General features: G+C 40.4%; 2 protein-coding genes across 2 annotated transcripts; both read left to right on the plus strand.

Moving 5' to 3' along the window:
• Positions 1-3,964: 3,964 nt before the first annotated feature.
• Positions 3,965-6,617, plus strand: LOC110718309 (putative receptor protein kinase ZmPK1). Its single transcript, XM_021897153.1, has one exon. The coding sequence runs from the start codon at positions 3,997-3,999 to the stop codon at positions 6,394-6,396; it is 2,400 nt and encodes a 799-aa protein (XP_021752845.1). The 5' UTR covers positions 3,965-3,996; the 3' UTR covers positions 6,397-6,617.
• Positions 6,618-22,643: 16,026 nt separating this feature from the next.
• LOC110718298 (putative receptor protein kinase ZmPK1) lies at positions 22,644-25,296 on the plus strand. The gene has a single exon (XM_021897139.1). The coding sequence runs from the start codon at positions 22,676-22,678 to the stop codon at positions 25,073-25,075; it is 2,400 nt and encodes a 799-aa protein (XP_021752831.1). The 5' UTR covers positions 22,644-22,675; the 3' UTR covers positions 25,076-25,296.
• Positions 25,297-27,602: the final 2,306 nt, after the last annotated feature.

The raw sequence follows: 27,602 nt of genomic DNA on the forward strand, positions 1-27,602 counted from the left end.
TTTCATGTATGCTATCTGTTACATAGTCAAATAGAGTTGCCCTGATGTTAGTTATCTTAGTGTGATGAAAATATGTTATGTTTCAAGTTTAGACTGCAGAGGACCAGATTGGTATGCTTCCTTTTCATACCTTCATAGTTCTTTCTTGCTTTAATCTCCTGGAACTTGAACTTGAACTTCTATTGGGTTTAGGTTTGAACATGTCAGCTAGAGTTATCTAGTTAATACTTTCAATTTAAAGAATGTGGTCTATCACCCTAGACAGTTTGACATTAATTAATGTTGTCTATGACTAAGATACTTTGTTTGTTTTAAGGGTGTCACAAACTCATGGTCATTCTTCTTATTTATGTTATTGTCAACAAGATGTTCTTTTATTTCAATATTTGGTTTAAGCAACCAAGGGACAGATAGAAGGATTGTCCATATATATATATATATATATATATATATATATATATATATATATATATATATAGGCTATTAGCTCAAAGGGTGGAGCAATGTACAATAATGTACATGGTGTGGGTTCAAGTCCCACATAGCCTAAGCTACAACAATGCTTGTGTGTTGCTATCATTGATGAGTTGTGTTTTGGTCATTGTATGTAGGGTGTTCGAAAAAACTAGGCGTTTCCGCCTAGGTTTTTCGAAATTTCTTGGCGTTTTCCTGGGTATTTCGAAAACAAAACATTTAAATAATCGTACCGATTCCGTACGGTCCGACGAGCCTCCGGCGAGCAACGTAGGTGGTGTTCCGGTCTTTCGTCGTCTTCCATGAGATCCAACGAATTGGGTTTTGCAAAATTTAAATTATTTGTTTGAATTTGAAAATTACGGTGGTTGGTGGTTAAACGTGATCGTTGGTGGCCGGTGAACACTAGAGAGAACGGTTAAAATTTTTGTGTAGGGTATAAAAGTGTTAAGTTTAGGTAAAAATAATTATTTTTATAATAAGGCTACGTACGTCATTTTAGGTTATTTTGCGGGCGTTAGTTAGAGATTCGAGGGCGACGTTTAGCTTTCCACAATTAAAATGATAGAGGACTGCGATTTTATAAGGACTTTTGTTAGAATTGGGCTGGGTAGGTGCACTGGGCTATTTTGTTCTGACAATGGCACGTGAGACCATAAGGTCCACCAAGAGTTTTTGGTATGCAAGACCCTTTGTTGCCACTCATTTTTGCACACCAAAAAGTCAACTAAAGAAGCTTCTTTGTGAAGTTGCAAACTTGGGCCAAAAAACTACTTCCTCCGTTCCTGTTTAGATGACACAGTTTGACTTTTGCACTATTCACAAACAACATTTTGACTAGCTTTTGTGATTTGTAGCTACAATAAAACATAATCATGTGGGATCTTGTTTAAATCGTCTTAATGTATATTTTATTAATATCCACTTTTTATAATTTTACAATGTTGATAATGGGAGATATAACTCGTGAAAATTGTGCGTTGACAAACGCGATAAAAGAAACGTGTCATTTAATTAGAAACGGAGAAAATATCTAGCTAGTTACCCCCAAAAACATCATAACATCAAATGGGCTTTCTCCACATAGGAAGGGACCCATAGCCCAATAGTGATTATGCTTTGAGCAATCTCTTAGTTGGCATTGTGGATTCTCAAGGTGCCAATGAACATAATTAACTCATATATACTACTCCCTCCGTCCCCAAAAGTTTGACCTTTTTGGCCTAATTTTAGTCCCAAAATATTCATCCCATTTGCATTTTAATACCCACTAATTTGCAATAATATTTGTGTAAAATTAGCTCCCTTATGCAAATTTTGCTTTTTCTATATACTTTTATTACTTTCACTCTCTACTTTTTTGCAATTCCAATATAAAATTCTCTTTTCAATGTACTTTTCTTAGCTTCCCCATACACTTATACTTCCAATTTAACTTTCTTAATATCCGCGAAATCAACCCAAAAGGGTCGTTCTTTCAGGGACGGAGGGAGTACGTATTTGATTAAGAAAAAGCTTGCTTTATGTGCATTTTGTCAATGCTATAAAAGGAAATTAGTATGAAGAAGTTGCTAAATGGCCTTATCTTATATATTTATCTTTAATTTCTTGATGTTTTTGACAGTCTGTAATTATCGTTCTGTGTTTTAATCGTGTCCTCATGTATGCAATTGATCATGGTAGGATTTTTATTTTTTCCTGTCTGGAAAAGATTAGAAAACCATAGAGCTTACTCTATAATGTATGTTTCAAGTGTCTCACTGTGCTTATTAGAAGATAAACATGTGATCTTTCTAGGACCTTAGTGTGTAACAATCTAGAACAGATATACAGAAATTACAAGAACCTTATTAGAAATTCGACGAAGATAAATAGAAATATCAAAGATTAAATATTCAGAAGAGATCCTCAATCAAGATTTTTTTTTTTTTTTTTCCCTAATTGTGTCTGTTGTGCTGAACTCATTATCAGCTCAGGTAGCTGTTTTAATTTCATGAAAACTACTTCTGGACTGTAGCCCAAGGTTTCTGGTGGCTGCTGCCCTGACTTTTTGCTTTGGTTGCTGTCATATTTAGTTATAATATGTAATATATTCATGTGACTAGATAAGAGCAATTGATTAACACTTTATATCAACATCCTAAAAAAAAGAATGATTGGGTTAATATATGTGTTATTAAAACAAATTAAGCATGTAGATCGTGGATGTCAACTACCTTAGATAAAGTTATTTTTGTTAACGGGATAGTTGGTAAAGTCATGTTGAGGCTCCTTATCTACCAAAAAATTAATTACGCACAAGAAACCTACAGTTAAATTAAACACTTCCTTAAGACAATCCAACGTTTCACTGTCCTTAGTATGAGTATCTTTCCGATTATCATGATAGCCATGATAGATAACAATATTACTAGTATGTGTTGATTTTGCTACTGAAATTTATGAAATACCATTTAAGAAAATTATACTCCGTATTATGTTCTGACAATATAATGTGAAGTACTGAAGTAACTGCCAAACAAAATAAATTAGCAACAAGCAAATTAATTATTTTTGTGAATTGTTGCCTTGTTGATATATAGTACATGTATCTAGGACCACTTGCAAGTTGCAACCACTTCCAAATCTCCAATCCCACTTGCAATATTATATGACCGTCAGTAATGTATAGATTTTAATCAGAAATTCAATTTCGCTCACGTACTTTATCAATAATATTAATTATGAGCATATTTAGACTTCTACAAATTTAATCCCAAGTTGTAATTTTCGGCTGCATTCGGTTTATGATAATACCACAAATAATTGATTAAGAAATATTAAGCCTAAACTCCTTAGGCCGGCATCAAATATTTAATTTAACTCTCTAAAAAGAGCATAATAATATTGGTAAATTGCCATTTCAACTGCTTTACATGTACATAGTATTTTCTTAAAAAGTCAAACCTGGCCACCCCTGTTAGAAAAAGGAAGAAAAAAAAAGTCAAATTTGGTTGGTGTTTGGCTGGTTGTATACAAAGTTACTGTTTCGGGTGAAAATAATGGGACCTTGCCGAAGGTCCGCTAAAACGGAGAAGACTGGATTCGGTCCAAGTTATGCTGGGACGAAGGTTTCCTGCACAGTAAACACACGTAAACTAGCCTCGGGGGTGTTGCCGAGGAAGGCCCCTCCGATGCTAAAGTCAGTACAATGTGTAGAAAGAGAACACTATGCAAGAGAATTAGTTGCTTGAGGCTTTTCTTGAATATATGAGAATATATGAATCTATACATCAATCATATGAATGTATGAATATTGATGGCTTTTATACCTCTTCATACATGGAGAGGTTGGGCCTTAGCCCAATTGGCTTGCTTTGAGGGCTGACCTTTGACTTTAACACAATTGGAGAGTTGAACCTTGACCTTGGGCTTTTAATTGGATCATTTAATGCCTAGGCCCAATTGGACTAAATTGGACCCAAACAGTTACAATATATAGAAAGCAGCCAAAGGTATGAAGCAAAATTCAATTGCCAAACAATGAGAAACCAAACAAATCTCTTCCTTCTTCTCTTTGTTTTCAGTTCTTTTGCATCAGTAGTTTTTGCCAGAAATCATCTGTCAAGAGGCTCTTCTTTAGCTGTCAAAGATTCTGATGATGGTCTCCTCATTTCCCCTGACAGAACCTTCAGCTGTGGATTTTCGAGTTTCGGAACCAATGCTTATTACTTCTCAATCTGGTTTACCAATTCAAAGGAAAGAACTGTTGTTTGGGTAGCCAAGCGAGACAAGCCGGTTAACCGGCGTGGCTCTAGGCTAACTCTGAAGAAAAATGGTGTATTGTTGTTAACAGATTATGATGGTTCAACTGCTTGGGAAACAAATACGACTTCAACAACTGCGGAAACAGCAGAACTTCTCAACACAGGGAACCTTGTTCTTAAGGATATTGGTGGTAATATTCTTTGGCAAAGCTTTGATTTTCCTACTGATACTTTGCTTCCTCATCAACTGTTTACTAAGAACAAAAGATTGTTGTCCAGAATAGGTCCTCGGATGTTTGGTTCTGGGTATTTTAGTTTCTTTTTTGATAATGATAATGTGCTTAGAATGATTTATGATGGTCCTGAATTTTCCAGCATTTACTGGCCTAATATTGCTTTTGATCCGTTTCAAAATGGTAGAACAACTTATAACAGTAGTAGGATTGGCATGCTTGATGATATGGGCACCTTTTCTGCAAGTGATCAGCTTCAGTTTAGCTCTTTAGATGTAGGTTCTGGGATCAAGAGACGATTAACAATGGATTTCGATGGGAATTTGAGGACTTACAGCTTAAATGAATCGTCTGGTTTATGGAATATAACCTGGCAAGCAGTTTCAAAACCATGTGACATACATGGTCTTTGTGGTAGAAATGGAATTTGTGAATATACGCCGGAGCCAAAATGTAGTTGTCCTCCTAGCTACGAACCCACTGATGTAAGTGATTGGAGCAAAGGGTGCAGGCCGAAATTTCATAGAAGTTGCTCCGACTCTGAGTTTGTTGAGGTCTCCCACCTCGATTACTATGGATTTGATCTCAACTACACTGTGCCTGCTTCTTATGAACTTTGTCGGCAACTTTGCTTGGAAGATTGCCGCTGTCAAGCATTTAGCTATCGACTAACTGGTGAAGGAATGTGCTTCACAAAAAGTTCTCTTTTCAATGGAGTCAGGGTGGTTACTTTTCCAGGTAGCATATATCTTCGATTACCAAGAGGTTCACAGACATCAGAACCTGCAATCCTGAACGTGTCTCGTCTTGCTTGTGGAAGTAAAATAGTAGCACTGCCGAACACATATGACACAACCAATCAAAGATTCAAGTGGGTTTATCTGTACTCATTTGCTACTGTCATTGGTGCAATTGAAGTAGTCCTTTTAGTAATAGGGTGGTGGTTTCTTTTTAGGAAGCATGGTCTTTCAGCTTCTATGGAAGATGGATATCGTGCCATTTCAAATCAGTTCCGGAGCTTCAGCTACAGCGAGCTCAAGAAAGCAACGGTTAACTTTAAGGAAGTTCTAGGAAAAGGAGGATTTGGTACCGTTTACAAGGGTGTTCTGGGAGATGACAGAGTAGTTGCTGTGAAGAAACTAGAAAATGTGGTCCAAGGAGAAGAAGAATTTTGGGCTGAAGTGAGCACAATTGGTAAAATCAACCATATGAACCTTGCACGAATGTGGGGTTTTTGTTCCGAAAAAAAACATAGACTCTTGGTATATGAGTTTGTAGAAAATGGATCATTGGACAGGCACCTGTTCTCAGTCAGAACTGTTTTTGATTGGAAGGAGAGGTTCAAAGTCGCATTAGGCACAGCTAAAGGCTTAGCTTACCTTCACCATGAGTGCCTAGAATGGGTTATTCATTGTGATGTCAAACCTGAAAATATACTACTGGATGAGAATTTCGAGCCAAAAATTTCAGATTTCGGCCTTGCAAAGTTATGTCAAAGAGGGGGTCATGGCTCATCAGAGCTGACTAGGATCAGAGGCACAAAAGGTTATATGGCTCCTGAATGGGCAATCAATCTTCCCATTACTGCAAAAGTCGATGTCTACAGTTATGGAGTCGTGATCCTTGAGCTTGTAAGGGGTATACGATTATCAAGTTTGGTAATAGATGACGAACACCATGGCATAGAGGAAATACCAGAAATGGTAAAATTTGTTCGGTTGGCTAAAAGGAAAATTCAGAATGGAGAAGATTCATGGGTAGAAGACTTGGTGGACCCAAGATTGGAAGGGCGTTTCAGCAGGAATCAGGCTGCTATGATGATCGAGGTTGGACTTTCTTGTGTTGAGGATGATAGAAACAAAAGGCCAACCATGGAATCAGTAGCACAAGTTCTTGCAGAATGTGAAGACGAGATGCTAATGCACGTTCCTGGCACTCTGTGACTCGAGCTTCTCTTGCTGTATCTTATACAAGTATTAGTTTTAAGGCATCATTTGTATTTATGTTCATCCTTAGCTATGCACGGGTGTTACCTGAATTATTCGTAAAAAAATTATTGATTTGTTTCCGTTTTTGTATTGATTGTAAATGTTATGTGGAGTGTGAATGATAATTGTAACATTTTTCCTTTTTTGGTGGACTTGGAAGAATTTTGGTAATTTAATTAATTTTAGCAAAAAAAATATGCATTTTTTTATTAGTAAGACCATACAAACAGAATGGAGAATGGAGATAATTCATGGGAAGATGCCTTTTGTAGACCCTAGATTGGAAGGAAATATCAGAACTGAAATTTTTTGTTCGAATGGCTAAAAACAGGATGGGATAATTGAGATTATTCATGGGATTGAGGCTGCTATGATGATCGAGGCTGGACTTTCTGGCGCGGAGAATGATAAAAACAAAAGGCCAACCATGGAATCAGTCATGCTAGCTCTTGCAGAATGTGAAGACAATATACTTATGCACAGTCCTAGTCCTTCGGAACTCCAATCTATTCTCACAGTAGCTCTTACATGAGCTCCCATGTAACATTTACCTTCAGAGTTGCAGCTGTTCCAAGTTTTAATGTACCTCAGCTGTAAGTAAATACATAAATACTGAGCTGTTTTTAGCAATCTTTTGTTCACTGTAGGCTTTTCGTATATCTGGTAGAGTTTTCTTCCCCATGTCAGAATATTACCCTGCAACTGTTTATGCTTCATGCTCTATTTCAGTAGTCCTCTTCATGAACAAAAAGAAAAATCTTAAATCCTCAGTAGATGGCAGGGACTTCACTGTTATACCCTATGCCACTCAGAGTTAGTTTACAGCAATTGGAGGCCACAAAATAGGCTTCAGATCGATCCTTACATGTTGATCCGCGTTTGTTTTGTTTTGTTTTCCACTTGATGTGTGTACACATACAACATACATTACATTTTACTGAACTGAACTTATTTTTGCTGAACTAAAATTATTTTTACTGAACTAATCTTATTTTTTCTGAACTGAAAATATTTTTACTGAACTGGAATTATTTTTTACTTAATATTATTTATTTAAGATGAAGTGAACAGGGCCTAAGTCGGGCTGCATATATTATAGTTGGGAAATGAAAATATAGAAAACCTATCATCACAAAACATATGACAAGTGTCCTTAGATCGATGATGGAGTAATGGAAATGAATAGGGGTAGATGTTGATGGTGAGGTTGATGGTGGAGAGAGTAATGATTTGGAAGGAGATGCATGGGAGGGTTTAGTCATTGTCATTGATGTGGGGATTTCATATATTCACTTGCATGAGTTGATGACTTTAAAAAATAAAAATAAAAAATAAAAAATTCTATTCCCATTGACATCCAAACAATGCAAAATAACATAATTATGTTTTCCCTTGTTTTTTTTTTTCCTTTAATATTCGATTGTTCCAATTGAGAACAATTTCCATCAATTTACATAGAGTTTCAATAGATATAGACACCTTTTCTTTAAAAATATTGAGTTCATAATGTATACTTGTATATTGATCATTCGATCAAGCAAAGTAAACTCATTTAAACAACAAAAATTAATACCCTATTTTTATTATAGAGAGATTTAGAGATACACTTAGGAGATACTTAATTTGGATGTAGAAATCAAGTTTAGAAAAACAACAAATTTCATTTATTTATTGAAGAACTCCAAATCTTGACGAAATGCTAGCTAGCGCTAGCAATAAAGCAAAGCAAAGACGTGCAAACTTTGATTGTACAGATATGACTCTTTTTGTCTACGGCACAAGAAATATTCATGTAGCCTAATTATAATTGACTCTTTATTTTTTTTATTTTTAGGCAAGATGCGGGTACCTATTCCCTTCCCTTCAAAAAAAAAAAAAAAAAAAAAAAAAAAAAAAAAAAAATACCTATTAAGCCAAAACCCCTTACAGATCAACCTGATTTATGTTAGTGGACTACATAATTTGGGAGAGTAAAAGAAATGTAAGGGGTTTAACTAAATGTCCTTGTTATGGAATCAATTATATATGATTGTCTTCAATGGTCTTAATTATATAGTTGAAATTATTATGCAACTAATCATATTGTGGGCATCTTCATGAAGTCATACCCAAAACTTTGTAATTATTAATAGCATTTTTTATTTTTATTTTTAAATAAAATTATTTCATTAGTTAAAAAAAATATTGTAGCTTAGGTATAATTTTTTTTTAATTACTTTACATTAAATATTTTATTAGACAACATTTCCTAGCTATATATATCTATTGATATTTGATATTTGATACATGATGGACAATAATATAAAAGAAATATACAAGTATAAGTTTATAACTAACCTCATCCAAGATCCTTCCATACATTCCAATGGACATCAACCATACATTATATTATACCATCTCCTCATAATTGTATCTCTTCTATGCTACCATACATTAATGATTTCAATTACTTGTATAATGATCTATTCCGAAAGCATGCATGTACATCTATAATGATTACTTGTGCAAATCATTATTATGTACATCAATTATATAATTTCTCCATTATTATAAAACAATTTACAAAGTTTGGCCTTTTGCATGCATTATTATTAAATATTAGTAATTTTCACTTTAGTTTCTTATAAATGTACTTTTTTTTGTAAACATCTTGTAAGGTCCTTTTCATTTCACCTTTATTTTTGCTGAGCGTTGAAAATATTTTTAATGAAATGAAAATTATATTTGCTGAAATAAAATTAATTTTACTGAACTAAATTATTTTAACTGAATTGAAATTATTTTTACTGATTCGCTATTATATTTCTTCTTTAAAGTTATTGATTTTTACTAAACTAAAACTATTTTTACTGAACTAAAATTATTTTTGCTGAACTGAAATTATTTTTACTGAATATTATTTTTGTAAGGTAAAGTAAACAAGATCTAAATGTATATTAAAAAAATGGTAAATAGGTATTAAGTATTAACATAAAGTTTTATAATATCAATGTTTTTATGTATGATTTTTTTTTTAAATTAAAAAAAAATAACCACCTTTAAAAAAACCATTATTTGTATTTAACCGCCTTGCATAATTTGTTTTTGGCGGAAATTGATTTAATTTAATAATTTGCCTTAGCTATCTTCCTTAAAAAAAAAAAAAAAAAAAAAAAAAAAAAAAAAAAAAAACAAACATGTGATCGTTCTGTGTTTTAATCGTGTCCTCATGTATGCAATTGATCATGGTAGGATTTTTATTTTTTCCTGTCTGGAAAAGATTAGAAAACCATAGAGCTTACTCTATAATGTATGTTTCAAGTGTCTCACTGTGCTTATTAGAAGATAGAGCCCAAGGTTTCTGGTGGCTGCTGCCCTGACTTTTTGCTTTGGTTGCTGTCATATTTAGTTATAATATGTAATATATTCATGTGACTAGATAAGAGCAATTGATTAACACTTTATATCAACATCCTAAAAAAAAGAATGATTGGGTTAATATATGTGTTATTAAAACAAATTAAGCATGTAGATCGTGGATGTCAACTACCTTAGATAAAGTTATTTTTGTTAACGGGATAGTTGGTAAAGTCATGTTGAGGCTCCTTATCTACCAAAAAATTAATTACGCACAAGAAACCTACAGTTAAATTAAACACTTCCTTAAGACAATCCAACGTTTCACTGTCCTTAGTATGAGTATCTTTCCGATTATCATGATAGCCATGATAGATAACAATATTACTAGTATGTGTTGATTTTGCTACTGAAATTTATGAAATACCATTTAAGAAAATTATACTCCGTATTATGTTCTGACAATATAATGTGAAGTACTGAAGTAACTGCCAAACAAAATAAATTAGCAACAAGCAAATTAATTATTTTTGTGAATTGTTGCCTTGTTGATATATAGTACATGTATCTAGGACCACTTGCAAGTTGCAACCACTTCCAAATCTCCAATCCCACTTGCAATATTATATGACCGTCAGTAATGTATAGATTTTAATCAGAAATTCAATTTCGCTCACGTACTTTATCAATAATATTAATTATGAGCATATTTAGACTTCTACAAATTTAATCCCAAGTTGTAATTTTCGGCTGCATTCGGTTTATGATAATACCACAAATAATTGATTAAGAAATATTAAGCCTAAACTCCTTAGGCCGGCATCAAATATTTAATTTAACTCTCTAAAAAGAGCATAATAATATTGGTAAATTGCCATTTCAACTGCTTTACATGTACATAGTATTTTCTTAAAAAGTCAAACCTGGCCACCCCTGTTAGAAAAAGGAAGAAAAAAAAGTCAAATTTGGTTGGTGTTTGGCTGGTTGTATACAAAGTTACTGTTTCGGGTGAAAATAATGGGACCTTGCCGAAGGTCCGCTAAAACGGAGAAGACTGGATTCGGTCCAAGTTATGCTGGGACGAAGGTTTCCTGCACAGTAAACACACGTAAACTAGCCTCGGGGGTGTTGCCGAGGAAGGCCCCTCCGATGCTAAAGTCAGTACAATGTGTAGAAAGAGAACACTATGCAAGAGAATTAGTTGCTTGAGGCTTTTCTTGAATATATGAGAATATATGAATCTATACATCAATCATATGAATGTATGAATATTGATGGCTTTTATACCTCTTCATACATGGAGAGGTTGGGCCTTAGCCCAATTGGCTTGCTTTGAGGGCTGACCTTTGACTTTAGCACAATTGGAGAGTTGAACCTTGACCTTGGGCTTTTAATTGGATCATTTAATGCCTAGGCCCAATTGGACTAAATTGGACCCAAACAACTTCCCCCCCAGACCCGATTTGGAAGGATGACGGGTCGGGTTTGATTTAATTCAGAAAAGGAGGGAAGTAAATGATTTAATTAATCCAAAAATTTGAATTTAAACCGTAATTAATGAGATAACAACGGTGAAGGCGGATGATTGTGGAAGTTGGACGGATAATGGGCAGTTTAATCACAAGATCGTGTGTTTAACGGTTACTTAGTGGGGTATTTAAGAGAAATTGAAACGCGGACTCCCCGTATCCCATTCCTGGAGATATAAACAGAGGCGCGTCATCTCTCCTCACTTATTCACCAACACAAACCCAAAATTCTCGAGAGAAACCAAGAACCCGCATCAAAACTTCGCAAATTCCCCGAGCATTAAGCTTAGAAACTGAGACTTGCCACTACGAACTTGTAAATCGGCAACTTTCGCTTCAGATTAAGGTAAATTCCTTTGATTTCAGTTTATTTTTCTTCGAATTCGAACTCCTTCCCCTTTTTTTTTCGACTTTTTTCTTCGAAATAATCAATGGCAAGAGGAGTTAGAGGTAGAGCCCGTGCTCCAAGAAGAGCAAGGCCAATTCCCGATCCTAGGAACAGGATTGGGACCTGGAATGGACAAAGGCCAGAGTCTGACCCTGCTGAAGGGATTAGGGCGACTCCAATTTCCTCGGCTCCTCCTCAGAGAACGGAGGGGCCGAGCGCTTCTGGACGGGACGATGAAGTTCCCGCTGTCCTTTGGGATATCCTCCCCGGGTTTTCAGAGTGGGAGAATGCCGAAGTAGCTTCGGCATGATAAAGAACCGCCCCTACTCATGGTGGGTGGAGAATGCCGAACAATATCGGTTTGCCGAGCAAATTGAGTTGCATTACGGCATTTTTGAAGCTGATGGGTATTGGTGCCGAATGCCCGCGGCATCCGATAGAATCCATCGTCCACCCCCGGGGTATGTGGGGGTGTACACAAGACAGCTTCAGTACGGGCTGAGGTTCCCTTTGGACGTATTTGTCCGAGACTTGCTGATCCATTACAATATCTCCCTATGTCAGCTAACTCCTACCAGCATCCGAAGGGTGATGACATACCTATGGGTCTGCAAGTTCTTCAAGTATGTGCCGAACCTGCACTGCTTCAAAAAGCTTCATCGACTAGTGCCAAATATTCAAAGTGGGCACGGAAGCCATGGTTCTGGGTGGTACCGGATTGAGTCCCGGCCCCAGTACCTAACCATGTGGCCGAACGACTCTTCAGACAAGGACTGGAGAGGTCAATGGATTTGGGTTAGGGCACCCACAGATCCGGGCCACCCTTGCGTCTTCAGCGCTCCCCGGTACCTTGCTGAGCCTGATCCCGACATGGGAAGTCTAGGTCCCCCCGCAGATAACGGGCCGGATCCGAACCTTGATCAACAACATATCTTCGGCAAGCTGCCGAACCGGGGGGGCAGCGGCCGAATGCAGCATATCCCGGAGACTTGGCTCCCCGATACGCATTATGTTTTCCAAGAGAACATGCTAGCAGCTGTTGGCCTCAGCCGAAAGTTTAAGGATGGTAAGCTTCTTCGGCTGGGGCCGAGGCTTTTTAATTATCTCTTTTTCTTCTCTCACTTCGCTTTTTTATGCTGTGCCAACCTATCTGAACTGACCTTTCCCCTTTTCTTTTTCAGAGCGGGACGAGACCAACGTTGGCATTAACTACGCTCGTCTTGGTGTCAACCGAGAACGAGTTGTAACTGATCGGGCCCCGTCTATCACTGAACCGAGGCATAGGGAAGTTCATCTAGACTCTTCCCACTTCCAAATTGAGGCTGTTGCTTTGTATCAGAGGCAGAAGCCTTGGTGGAAGAAGAGAGACCCCTGGTTTCAGCTGCTGGACGAAGAAGCTGAAGCTGCCCGTACAGCCGAAGAGGTTGCACGGGTTCTCGAAGCTTGCGAAGGAGGAGAAGGGTCCTCCAGAGCTGCTGAAGAAGAAGCTGCAGCTAGGGCAGCTGAAGAAGACGAGGCTTTGCTGAAGACCTCGGTGAGCTTTCAGACTTAACTTTGTCTTTCTTCTTTTTTTTTTTTTTTTTTTTTTTCTCACATTCTTCCTCCCCCCTGTCTGTTACAGTCTGAAGAGAGTAACAGACACAGAGAAGGGAAAGCCCCTGTTCGTCCCGAACACCAAATACAAGAAGAGTCTTCAGACTCAGACATGGACGAGCAGCCTCTTCAGAAAAGGCGCCGAAGAATGGCCATCATCGGCCCTCACGACTTTCAGCGGAGGCCGATGACCATCGGCGTTGAAATAAGGGAGCCCGAGGAAGGCAATGGATCGCCGAGGGTTCCCCGGCCACCACCCCAATCACCTCAAAAGACCCCTCCGCCACCTCCTGAGATGGAGGTGGATCAGAGAACTCCCGAATCTAAGGGAGGGGTCCAAGAAGCAATTCAGGAAAGTGCTGCTGAGCACAAAAATAAGGATGCCGTGATGCCCAGTGCTGAGGGTTTCACGGCAGACATTGCAAGAGAGGTTGAGGCTTTCGTCCTCACCCCTGAAGAAGAAGAGGTCATAGTGATTGACTCTTCTGAGAAGGATGATGCTGAGCCATCCAAAGCTAAAGAAGCTCCATCGTCATCCTTTCCTTCTTTCCAGACTCTGCAATCTGGAGAAATGGGTTTCTCGGCCCCCCGAATTCCAATCCCAGATCACATCTGGGACCTCATATGGGGTCAGAACCGTGAAGGTGCTGCAGCCTACTTCGGCGATTTTGCTGGCATGTCCGAAGTAGATAGGGCAAGAATCTGGTCGCTGAAGGCCACTGCTGGGATGGGCGAATCCAGCAGATCAGTTCCTGACCCAGCCAGGTCTAACCAACTGCTGATGATGCAGGTGATTTTCCTTGCCTTTATTTCCTCTAAAATTCAGCTCTATTTTTATTTACCTTTATTTTTTTTTTAACTTGTGCTCCTGTTTTCAGTTTGTGCACAATCAGACTCTCACTGTAGAGCTGATAGATACCCTACAAGATAGGGTAGACGCTGCTGAGCACGAAAAGAAGGTAGCTGAAGAGGAATTAAAGCTTGCTAAGCTGAAGCAAGCAGCAGCTGAAGAGAAGCAGCAGAAGGGTGAGGAGTACGAGAAAAAAGCTGCTGAAGCCCTCAAAACCTTCTGCGACACTATGGAGAAAGAAGTTTTTCCCCCACTGATGGAAGGGGAAAAATTCCTCCAGGAGCACTTGGGAGTGGACGTCTCCAAATTCAAGGCTGCCGTTGAGAGCCGTATTCAGGAAGGAGCTGCTGCACAAGATGAAGTGCAGCAGCGACTAGAAGCTCTTGAAGCCAGCCGAATGGCTGCTGAAGAGCTGCTCCAGGCCAGGGATGTCCAACTCTCAGAGGCTGCTGCTGCTGCTGAAGCTCAGAGAGCTAAACTCCATGAGGCTGAGGATCAACTGATGGCCAAAAAAGTTGAAGTGGCCCAGGCTCAGACAAAGGCTTCCCAAGTTCAGCAGGAGCTGAATGAGGTGAAAGGTTCCTCCTCCAAGCTCGCCGATGAGCTGAAGAAATCCAAGGAAGACTTGGAGGAGACCCAGAAGAAGCTGGCTGATGCTGAGGCTCTACTCAAAGTCCGTGTCTATACCCAGGAAGAATATGAAATGGGTTTCAGAAACGGGTTCAGAGTATGCCGAAGAGTCTGCCTTCATGCTGAGCCGAAGCTGGACTGGTCCAAATGTGCTGAATGGGTCCAGAATCCCGAAGACCCTCATATGAAGTATGCAACTCCAGTCGAAGCTGAAATTCTTAAGGCTGAGGAAGCCGAAGAGGAAGCTGAGAGAATGGAGTTGGAGGCTGAACAGAGGGAAAGGGAGGCTCGGCAGAGTGCAAAGCCTGCTTCTTCTGCTGCTGGGGCTGAGGCCACCATGGGGCTCAACAACGCTGATCAGTCTGATCCTCGGGCTGAAGCATAGGAACTCGGGCAGTCGTCTTCAGAATCTTGCGGTTCATCATGCGCTTAACTTTAGACTTGCCGCTTTCTGAATTTTTTGCCTTGTTTTTTGCTTCAGCTTGCCTTGTCGTACAACAGTTTATTTTTTTGCTTATGTACGTATTTCGGCAGCTGTTATTTTCCGCTTGTGGGCGGCTGCCGATACAGTTTAATTGAACTTGTAGCTCAATTTCTGAGCATAAATTATTAATTTGATGCTCTTTTCTTCAGCTGCTTTGTTTTTGAATGCTTTACTGTTTCTTTCATTCTGCCGAACATAAACTTGCACTGATAGTGCTTCTTGCCCCCGCAGAAATTGAAGTATGGCTTCAGCTGAATAAACAATTTCTTCACTTCTTTAAAATGGGTATCCGAAACACAGGGCCAACTGAAGGCAGTGCTTCTGGAATACAAGTCTTACTGAAGATTGACTTCAGCTGAAAATTGGATATCCGAAACACAGGGCCAGCTGAAGGCAATGCTTCGGATATTAGCTTTCTGGGATACAAGGCTCAGTTAAGGCAATATCCCAGAATTGTCCATGGACTCATGACTTTGGAGAACAAATCTTACTGAAGTTGAACTTCAGCTGAAAGACCTGTGTTCTTTAAAAAGACGAGTTTTGTCAGCAATCTGAAACCCAGTTACCCGAAGGCGAAGGTTTCAGACGAGGCAGATTAAACAATTTTCAACTGTTGTTGTTATCCTTGATTTTCTGTCTATCTTTGAAAAATGGATACCCGAAACACAGGGCCAACTTAAGGCAATGTTTCGGATAATGGCTTTCTGGGATACAAGGCTCAGTTAAGGCAATATCCCAGAATTGTCCATGGACTCATGTCTTTGGAGAACAAGTCTTACTGAAGTTTGACTTCAACTGAAAGACCAGTGTTCTTTAAAAAGACGAGTTTTGTCAGCAATCTGAAACCCAGTTACCCGAAGGCAAAGGTTTCAGACGAGGCTGAATAAAAAACCCTTAAAGAGTAGATAGAACAAAGAAAATTTTGAAAGGATAAAAAGTTGTAAACATTTATATAAATGGCGGCTCCAAGGCCTTTCATTAGTTCAAAATGTAATTACAAAGATTGTTCTGCCCCGAAGGGTTTACACATGATATTTTTTCAGTACATCAGCGTTCCAGTGATTTTTCAACTCAGTTCCATCCAACTGCCGAAGTCGGTATGTCCCTGGCTGAAGCTCATCATAGATTTCATAAGGTCCTTCCCATTCAGCTGAGAGTTTCCCATGGATTCGGCCTTTCTGAACTGCAGCAGCATTCCGAAGGACAAGGTCTCCAATTTTGAGAGGCCTTGCATGGACCCTTCGGTTATAAAATTTGCTGATTCTCTACTTATAGGCGGCCATTCTGTCTCGGGCTGAGTCTCTTACTTCGTCGAGGAAATCGAGAGATTCCCTCATCAGTCGCTCATTCTCAGCCGAGAAGTGGTGCACTCGAAGGCTCTCAGAGCCAATTTCCACTGGAAGGACGGCTTCAGCACCATACACCAGTTCAAAAGGTGAGTGGCCCGTTGCCTCTTTTTCAGTTGTCCGAAGGGACCAAAGGGTTCCAGGGAGCTCCTCCAGCCACTTGGACTTTTGATCTTCCACCCTCTTCTTGAGGGCATTTAAGATCTGTTTATTTGCAGCTTCGGCTTCTCCGTTACTTTGCGTGTGGCATACCGCTGAATATGCCAGTTTGATGCCGAACTGATCTGTATACCGCTTCAGCGGTAAGTTATCAAATTGCCTCCCATGATCGAAGACAAATACTCTCGGGATGCCAAATCGAGTGATGATATTCTGCCAGATAAATTTTCTGACAGTTTGCTCTGTAATGTTCGAGGCTGCTTCGGCCTCGATCCATTTACTGAAGTAGTCGACACCAACTATCAGCCATTTTTTCTGGTACACAGCCTCTGGAAATGGTCCCAGTATATCCAGTCCCCATTGGGCAAATAGGAGTGGATTAAGGATCGGCTGAAGATCCCTTGCTGGCTGATGGATAACTGGAGCGTATTTTTGACATTTTTTCGCATTTCCGAACCAGCTCCTTAGCATCTGCGACCATGGTGGGCCAGTAATATCCAGCCCTCAATGCCGAGGTGAATCTCCCGTAGGATATAATCTGCATCTGTTGGTCCCACGCATTTCAGCAATGGGGCTGAGAAGGACATTTTCAGAAGTTCCCCCTGAAGACAATGAACCTAGAGCTGGTTCTCTTCATCTTGGAGGCCAAAGCTTTATCTTCGGGAGTTTCTCCCCGAAGCTTGAAAGCTAGGATGGGGTCCATCCTACTAGGCTCTGGGTCAGCGCAGCACACTTCAGGTGCTTCGTCGACACTTCTCTCTCGACGCACTTCTACATATACAGATCTGCTCAGCTCGGTAAGAGATGAACTGGCAAGTTTGGAGAGTGCATCGGCTTGAGTATTCTGACCCCTTGGGATCAGCTGAACCTCAAAAGTTTTCAGCTCTGCAATGACTGATTTGATCTTGGCAAGATAAGCTATCATGGAGGGCTCTTTGGCCTCGTAGCTGCCACTGATCTGATATGCAACTAGCTGAGAGTCTGTTTTTAGGCAGACATGATCGGCTTCCAGGGAGATGCACAATTCTAGGCCGGCGATTGCTGCCTCATACTCGGCTTCATTGTTCGAGGCCTTAAAAGAAAACTTTAGTGCATACTCAAAGGATTTGCCTTCGGGAGAATTTATCACTACTCCTGCCCCCGAACCGTTTTCGGTGGAAGATCCATCCGTAAACACGGTCCAGACTTTCTTTTCACTGTCTAGCGCTTCTTGGTATGAGCATTCGGCCAAGAAATCCGCTAGAGCTTGAGCCTTAATGGCAGCCCTCGGACGGTAGTTGATGCTGAATTCGGTGAGCTCAAAAGCCCACTTGGCTAGCCTACCAGATTTTTCAACCTTGCCGAGAACTTTTTCCAACGGCTGATCAGTTAAGACCACTATCTGATGGCAATCAAAATAGGGCCTCAGCTTCCGAGCAGCTACTACTACCGCGAAAGCAACTTTCTCGAGTAGAGGATAGCGAGTCTCGGCATCCGTCAGTGTATGACTGACGAAGTAGATCGGTTGCTGACTTTTACTTTCTTCCTTCAGCAATACTGCGCTGATGGTGGCTGGGCTAACGGCCACATATAGGTACAAAGTTTCTCCTTCAGCTGGGCTAGCCAGCGTTGGGAGTTGAGCCAGATGCTCCCGAAGCTGTTTAAAGGCGTCTTTTTGCTCTTCCTCCCAAACGAGCTCTTTTGTTTTCGGGAGTTTCAGGGCTTTGAAGAAAGGTAACCCCTTATCCGAAGCTCTGGAAATGAACCTCGAGAGGGCTGCCATTCTTCCGGTGAGCCGCTGAACATCCCGCTTCGTTTTCGGCTAAGGAAGATCGAGCGCCGCTTTGACTTTAGAGGGATTGGCATCAATCCCCCTTTTGCTGACTATGAACCCAAGGAATTTCCCTGACTTCACGCCGAAGACACACTTCTTCGAATTCAGCTTCATTTGATGCTTTCTCAAGGTGGCGAAAGTTTCAGCCAGGTCCTTTACATGGTCCTCTGGTTTTTTGCTTTTGACGATCGAATCGTCAACATAGACTTCCATGTTTCGGCCCTTTTGATCGGCGAAAACTTGATCCACCAGCCTTTGATAGGTTGCCCCCGCATTTTTCAATCCGAAGGGCATCATTTTGTAATTGTACACCCCAGCGTTCGTGACGAATGCTGTCTTTGCTCGATCGTCGGGGTGCATAAAGATCTGATGATACCCCGAGAATGCGTCCATGAAACTAAGCAAGGCATGGCCACTTGTCGAATCGACTAGCTGATCGATCCTCGGCAAGGGATAGAAATCCTTTGGACAAGCCTTATTTAGGTCCGTGAAGTCAACGCACATCCTCCAGGTACCATTGGGCTTCTGAACCATCACCACATTTGCCAGCCATTCTGGATATTGGCAAGGTTCGATGAATCCTGCCTCCAACAATTTTTTGACCTCGGCTGCGATGTCTCGGTTCTTATTGGCGGAGTAATTCCGCTTCTTTTGCTTAACTGGTCGACACGTCGGGTCAACATTAAGCTTATGGGAGATGAGGTCTGAACTTATCCCGGGCATATCAGCTGCTGAGAAAGCAAACACATCTCTGTTGTCCCGAAGGAGCTGAATAAGTTCACAACGGGTGTTCGGATCAAGGTCCATCCCGATTGTTACACACTTCTCAACGTCTCCTTCGGCCAACTCAACTGTTTCAGTCTGTTGGTCCATGTCCATTGCTGATGGACTGGACTCTTCATAATCTGGCCTGCTGCCAATGTCGGCAGGTGTCCCAGTCTTTTTTTTCTTCGGCTGGCTCTCTGAGTCTTGCGGCTCAGCTGAAGAGCTAGTCTTTTCCCTTTCTTTACCTCTGGGTACAGATCCTTGGGCCGAAGCACTTAGGCCTTTCGGCTTTTTTGTCCTCGGCTCTCTTTCTTTTTCTTTCTCCTCCTCATCCTTGTCATCTGGGCGACTATTGGATGGTTTGAGGTAGTTGCACCTTCGGGCGTCCTTTTGGTTGCCCTGTATCCTTTCGGGGAAGCCGGCGTCTGAGACGTAAATCATCAGCTGATGATAAGTTGAGACGACCCCTTGGATCTCGTGAATTATGGGTCTCCCCAAAATCACGTTGTACACTGAAGGAGCGTCAATTACCAAAAATTCAATCATGACGTTCCTGGCTGCCTCATCGCAGCCGATGGTGACAGGAAGTGTCACCTTCCCATCTGGATAAGTTGAAGCCCCGTTGAACCCGGATACCGGGTAGGGTACCGGCGTAAGATGCTTGGGCTTCAGCTTGATTTGATTGTAGGCCTTTCGGAACAGAATGTTTGCTCCACTGCCACCGTCAACAAGGACCTTACTGACGTCATGGTTGGCCACCGTGGCGATGATCACCAACGGATCCTCGTGAGGGAACGTAATCCCCCGGCAGTCGGCGGCTGTGAACGTCATGTTCGGCACCGGCGACTGGGGAGATTGAATGTCAGCGTTGTTCACCTGGTGAGTCAAAGATCTAAGGTGTCGCTTGTGCTCCCTCCGAGAGTATATTCCTCCCGAGATAACATTGATCGGAGGGAATTTCCCCTCCGGCTTTTTACTGTTTTTCCGGGGGAAGTCGAGGTCTTGCCGAGAGTCCTTTGCTGACTTCTCGGATTCTTTTTTCTCGCGGTGATCCGCGATGTATTTTTTCAAGTATCCCTTCCGGACCATGTCCTCTATCTGGTCCTTCAGTTGGATACACTTCTCAGTGTTGTGTCCCGAAGACTCGTGGAACTCGCACCACTGATTTTTATTTTTTCGCTGATACCACTCTGGGAGTGGTCTCGGCTTTCGGTAACTCTGCTCCTCCTTCGTCACGCTGTAAATTTTGGCGCGTGGAAGAGAGAGCGGAGTGTAGGACTCGTATCTGCCTGTGTATGAGGCAGATCTTTCCTTCTTTGGGTCGCTGGCCAAAGATTGCTCCGAGGCCTTTGACTTTCCCTTTGCCTTATGGCCTTGGCCTTCAGACAAGGGTATTTGCCTTTGTTTCCCTCCCCCAAATTGAGGTTGGGTTTTCGCTTTGTTCCATTCTTCGGCTCGGATGAACTTGTCCGAGGCATTCAGAGCTTCCTCCAAGGTCTGCGGGGTATGCATGACCATGAAGTCTAGGAACTTTCCGGGCTGAAGGCCATTCTGCATTGCAAAAACGGCTAGCCCCTGGTCCAGCTGAGAGACGCTGGATGACTCGTTACTGAAACGGGTCAGATAGTCTCGGAGGCTTTCGGTTTCCCCCTGTTGTAGACTCATGAGCTCTGCAGTAGTCTTCTCTCGGCGGTTTGCCGTGGAAAACTTGCTCCTGAACTTGGAGGACAGATCATCCCACCCTGTTATGGAGCCTTGCCTTACTCCCTTGGAGATCCACGCTTACGCGACCCCCTTGAGAGTGGTTGGGAAATATTTGCACCAAGTCGCCTCGGATCTGGGGCAAAGATGCATATGAGTCTCATACGAGGCCACGTGATCCTTCGGATCCGAGGTCCCGTCATATGTGATGTGCGACGGTATTTTAACCGTGGGTACGCGCTCTTCCAGTATCCATTGCTCGAATGGTGAACTGGCGGGTAGCATAACGGCCTTGCCCTTGTTCCTGGCCGAAGGGACCGCGCTCCGCCCTCTTAGAGAGGTAGGAGTGGTTTTCGTCCCTGGATGGGAAGTCTGGGCCTCGGCTGCAGGGAACGAGAGGCGACTGCGCACACTCGGTTCCTTGCCGCCGAGTCGGTCAAGGACGCTTCAGCGAACAGTCTCAGGTTCTCAGTGAGTAGATTCTGGCCGAGAAGCTGAGTTGCTGCTCTTATGCGCTTCTGGTCTTGAGGATGAGGATCCTTTTAAAAATTGAGGGTTCTTTTTCCTCTCTTTTTCATTTTTCCAGGAATCCTCTTCCCACTCTTCCAGTTCCCGGAAGGAAGGAAGCTTCCCACCATCATGGTCTAACTTCCTCCGCTGATGCCGGGTATGCGGAGGAGTTCGATCACGAGGTGGTGGCATATTTTGTGCCCTCATCGCCTCCATGAGCACTGCCAGCGCTCTTGCCACCTCTTCCGAGCTGGGCCCCGTCAAAGGGGTCCTCGGCCGAGTATGGGAATGAGGGCGCGCAGCCGGTGGTTGGCTTTGGGGCACTGAATGTGTCCTATGATCGGACTCACCCCTGCTAGACCGAGAGTGACTCGGCCTATAATGAGAGTCATGAATTACGGGAGAAAGGGAATCCTCCTTGTATGATCCTCCCCCCGAGCTGGCACCCTTGGGAGAGTTCCGGTCCGGCGAGGGTGATGGTGTAAGGGTTTTAGGCTTTTCGCCCGCTCCTTGACGGAGGCTTTTGCTCTTGCGGTTCTTAGTCATTGCTACTAAGATAATTGCAAGATGATGTTGGTTAGAAATTTGGCTTAAAGATTTTTGAAAGTCGTTCCCCACAGACGGCGCCAAATTGTTTCGGGTGAAAACAATGGGACCTTGCCGAAGGTCCGCTGAAACGGAGAAGACTGGATTCGGTCCAAGTTATGCTGGGCCGAAGGTTTCCTGCACAGTAAACACACGTAAACTAGACTCGGGGGTGTTGCCGAGGAAGGCCCCTCCGATGCTAAAGTCAGTACAATGTGTAGAAAGAGAACACTATGCAAGAGAATTAGTTGCTTGAGGCTTTTCTTGAATATATGAGAATATATGAATCTATACATCAATCATATGAATGTATGAATATTGATTGCTTTTATACCTTTTCATACATGGAGAGGTTGGGCCTTAGCCAATTTGGCTTGCTTTGAGGGCTGACCTTTGACTTTAGCACAATTGGAGAGTTGAACCTTGACCTTGGGCTTTTAATTGGATCATTTAATGCCTAGGCCCAATTGGACTAAATTGGACCCAAACAGTTACAATATATAGAAAGCAGCCAAAGGTATGAAGCAAAATTCAATTGCCAAACAATGAGAAACCAAACAAATCTCTTCCTTCTTCTCTTTGTTTTCAGTTCTTTTGCATCAGTAGTTTTTGCCAGAAATCATCTGTCAAGAGGCTCTTCTTTAGCTGTCAAAGATTCTGATGATGGTCTCCTCATTTCCCCTGACAGAACCTTCAGCTGTGGATTTTCGAGTTTCGGAACCAATGCTTATTACTTCTCAATCTGGTTTACCAATTCAAAGGAAAGAACTGTTGTTTGGGTAGCCAACCGAGACAAGCCGGTTAACCGGCGTGGCTCTAGGCTAACTCTGAAGAAAAATGGTGTATTGTTGTTAACAGATTATGATGGTTCAACTGCTTGGGAAACAAATACGACTTCAACAACTGCGGAAACAGCAGAACTTCTCAACACAGGGAACCTTGTTCTTAAGGATATTGGTGGTAATATTCTTTGGCAAAGCTTTGATTTTCCTACTGATACTTTGCTTCCTCATCAACTGTTTACTAAGAACAAAAGATTGTTGTCCAGAATAGGTCCTCGGATGTTTGGTTCTGGGTATTTTAGTTTCTTTTTTGATAATGATAATGTGCTTAGAATGATTTATGATGGTCCTGAATTTTCCAGCATTTACTGGCCTAATATTGCTTTTGATCCGTTTCAAAATGGTAGAACAACTTATAACAGTAGTAGGATTGGCATGCTTGATGATATGGGCACCTTTTCTGCAAGTGATCAGCTTCAGTTTAGCTCTTTAGATGTAGGTTCTGGGATCAAGAGACGATTAACAATGGATTTCGATGGGAATTTGAGGACTTACAGCTTAAATGAATCGTCTGGTTTATGGAATATAACCTGGCAAGCAGTTTCAAAACCATGTGACATACATGGTCTTTGTGGTAGAAATGGAATTTGTGAATATACGCCGGAGCCAAAATGTAGTTGTCCTCCTAGCTACGAACCCACTGATGTAAGTGATTGGAGCAAAGGGTGCAGGCCGAAATTTCATAGAAGTTGCTCCGACTCTGAGTTTGTTGAGGTCTCCCACCTCGATTACTATGGATTTGATCTCAACTACACTGTGCCTGCTTCTTATGAACTTTGTCGGCAACTTTGCTTGGAAGATTGCCGCTGTCAAGCATTTAGCTATCGACTAACTGGTGAAGGAATGTGCTTCACAAAAAGTTCTCTTTTCAATGGAGTCAGGGTGGTTACTTTTCCAGGTAGCATATATCTTCGATTACCAAGAGGTTCACAGACATCAGAACCTGCAATCCTGAACGTGTCTCGTCTTGCTTGTGGAAGTAAAATAGTAGCACTGCCGAACACATATGACACAACCAATCAAAGATTCAAGTGGGTTTATCTGTACTCATTTGCTACTGTCATTGGTGCAATTGAAGTAGTCCTTTTAGTAATAGGGTGGTGGTTTCTTTTTAGGAAGCATGGTCTTTCAGCTTCTATGGAAGATGGATATCGTGCCATTTCAAATCAGTTCCGGAGCTTCAGCTACAGCGAGCTCAAGAAAGCAACGGTTAACTTTAAGGAAGTTCTAGGAAAAGGAGGATTTGGTACCGTTTACAAGGGTGTTCTGGGAGATGACAGAGTAGTTGCTGTGAAGAAACTAGAAAATGTGGTCCAAGGAGAAGAAGAATTTTGGGCTGAAGTGAGCACAATTGGTAAAATCAACCATATGAACCTTGCACGAATGTGGGGTTTTTGTTCCGAAAAAAAACATAGACTCTTGGTATATGAGTTTGTAGAAAATGGATCATTGGACAGGCACCTGTTCTCAGTCAGAACTGTTTTTGATTGGAAGGAGAGGTTCAAAGTCGCATTAGGCACAGCTAAAGGCTTAGCTTACCTTCACCATGAGTGCCTAGAATGGGTTATTCATTGTGATGTCAAACCTGAAAATATACTACTGGATGAGAATTTCGAGCCAAAAATTTCAGATTTCGGCCTTGCAAAGTTATGTCAAAGAGGGGGTCATGGCTCATCAGAGCTGACTAGGATCAGAGGCACAAAAGGTTATATGGCTCCTGAATGGGCAATCAATCTTCCCATTACTGCAAAAGTCGATGTCTACAGTTATGGAGTCGTGATCCTTGAGCTTGTAAGGGGTATACGATTATCAAGTTTGGTAATAGATGACGAACACCATGGCATAGAGGAAATACCAGAAATGGTAAAATTTGTTCGGTTGGCTAAAAGGAAAATTCAGAATGGAGAAGATTCATGGGTAGAAGACTTGGTGGACCCAAGATTGGAAGGGCGTTTCAGCAGGAATCAGGCTGCTATGATGATCGAGGTTGGACTTTCTTGTGTTGAGGATGATAGAAACAAAAGGCCAACCATGGAATCAGTAGCACAAGTTCTTGCAGAATGTGAAGACGAGATGCTAATGCACGTTCCTGGCACTCTGTGACTCGAGCTTCTCTTGCTGTATCTTATACAAGTATTAGTTTTAAGGCATCATTTGTATTTATGTTCATCCTTAGCTATGCACGGGTGTTACCTGAATTATTCGTAAAAAAATTATTGATTTGTTTCCGTTTTTGTATTGATTGTAAATGTTATGTGGAGTGTGAATGATAATTGTAACATTTTTCCTTTTTTGGTGGACTTGGAAGAATTTTGGTAATTTAATTAATTTTAGCAAAAAAAATATGCATTTTTTTATTAGTAAGACCATACAAACAGAATGGAGAATGGAGATAATTCATGGGAAGATGCCTTTTGTAGACCCTAGATTGGAAGGAAATATCAGAACTGAAATTTTTTGTTCGAATGGCTAAAAACAGGATGGGATAATTGAGATTATTCATGGGATTGAGGCTGCTATGATGATCGAGGCTGGACTTTCTGGCGCGGAGAATGATAAAAACAAAAGGCCAACCATGGAATCAGTCATGCTAGCTCTTGCAGAATGTGAAGACAATATACTTATGCACAGTCCTAGTCCTTCGGAACTCCAATCTATTCTCACAGTAGCTCTTACATGAGCTCCCATGTAACATTTACCTTCAGAGTTGCAGCTGTTCCAAGTTTTAATGTACCTCAGCTGTAAGTAAATACATAAATACTGAGCTGTTTTTAGCAATCTTTTGTTCACTGTAGGCTTTTCGTATATCTGGTAGAGTTTTCTTCCCCATGTCAGAATATTACCCTGCAACTGTTTATGCTTCATGCTCTATTTCAGTAGTCCTCTTCATGAACAAAAAGAAAAATCTTAAATCCTCAGTAGATGGCAGGGACTTCACTGTTATACCCTATGCCACTCAGAGTTAGTTTACAGCAATTGGAGGCCACAAAATAGGCTTCAGATCGATCCTTACATGTTGATCCGCGTTTGTTTTGTTTTGTTTTCCACTTGATGTGTGTACACATACAACATACATTACATTTTACTGAACTGAACTTATTTTTGCTGAACTAAAATTATTTTTACTGAACTAATCTTATTTTTTCTGAACTGAAAATATTTTTACTGAACTGGAATTATTTTTTACTTAATATTATTTATTTAAGATGAAGTGAACAGGGCCTAAGTCGGGCTGCATATATTATAGTTGGGAAATGAAAATATAGAAAACCTATCATCACAAAACATATGACAAGTGTCCTTAGATCGATGATGGAGTAATGGAAATGAATAGGGGTAGATGTTGATGGTGAGGTTGATGGTGGAGAGAGTAATGATTTGGAAGGAGATGCATGGGAGGGTTTAGTCATTGTCATTGATGTGGGGATTTCATATATTCACTTGCATGAGTTGATGACTTTAAAAAATAAAAATAAAAAATAAAAAATTCTATTCCCATTGACATCCAAACAATGCAAAATAACATAATTATGTTTTCCCTTGTTTTTTTTTTCCTTTAATATTCGATTGTTCCAATTGAGAACAATTTCCATCAATTTACATAGAGTTTCAATAGATATAGACACCTTTTCTTTAAAAATATTGAGTTCATAATGTATACTTGTATATTGATCATTCGATCAAGCAAAGTAAACTCATTTAAACAACAAAAATTAATACCCTATTTTTATTATAGAGAGATTTAGAGATACACTTAGGAGATACTTAATTTGGATGTAGAAATCAAGTTTAGAAAAACAACAAATTTCATTTATTTATGGAGTAATAATAAAGATATGGATGGGTAGATTTTATGAGAGAGTAATGGTCTGATAGATACAGAGATCTGGATATTACCATTGATGTGGGCTTTAATTCGGTTGTATGGGATGGCCTTAAAAAAAATTTCTCACAATAAAAATATAAAACTTCTAGATTTTAATAACTATCATGAAAAATCATTTTCTAACAAATTCATTTTGGAGCTTTAAGATTATTTTATCACTGACTTAAGTTCCGTACAATATACAATTTTATGAAATTTTATAAAGATTTGTAATTCAACAATTTTTTACAATAAAAAGTTATGATTTTTTATTTTTTATTTTCTTTATTTTTTATAATATTATCTACTTCGTACTTAAATTTCTATATATAGTTGCAAAAAATTACTGTATATTGATTTTGAGAGGAATATATATCATTACATTGAAACTTACTCCATATTTTTTTTTAATATATATAAAAGATATCAAAGATTTGAAATGATAATTAACTTAAATATGATGGTATTGTAAGAAGGGATATATTATACTTCCCCCACTCCACAAATATTGCAATAAAGATGAAATTACGTTTTCCAAAACACATTTTATATGTTTAATATTTATAATTATATAAAAGTAAAAACTATAAAAAGTTGATATTGTGAAAGTGTTTTACAAGAAGAATCTAACAAGATCCCACATGACTATATTTAACTTTACGTAGGAAGTAGTAAATTATTTCCTGAGATGATTTGGCAAAAAGAAAAAGAAATAAAAAAAAAAATTGGCGGAAATTTTTTTAACCAAAATTTATTAAAACGTGT

This window comes from Chenopodium quinoa, unplaced genomic scaffold (genome assembly GCF_001683475.1).
Source record: "Chenopodium quinoa cultivar QQ74 unplaced genomic scaffold, ASM168347v1, whole genome shotgun sequence".
NCBI classification, from domain to species: domain Eukaryota; kingdom Viridiplantae; phylum Streptophyta; class Magnoliopsida; order Caryophyllales; family Amaranthaceae; genus Chenopodium; species Chenopodium quinoa.

What these genes read in the sequence shown, in the direction of transcription:
- LOC110718309 (XM_021897153.1), top strand. Translation starts at nt 3,997, where the DNA reads ATGAGAAACCAAACAAATCTCTTCCTTCTTCTCTTTGTTTTCAGTTCT.
- LOC110718298 (XM_021897139.1), top strand. Translation starts at nt 22,676, where the DNA reads ATGAGAAACCAAACAAATCTCTTCCTTCTTCTCTTTGTTTTCAGTTCT.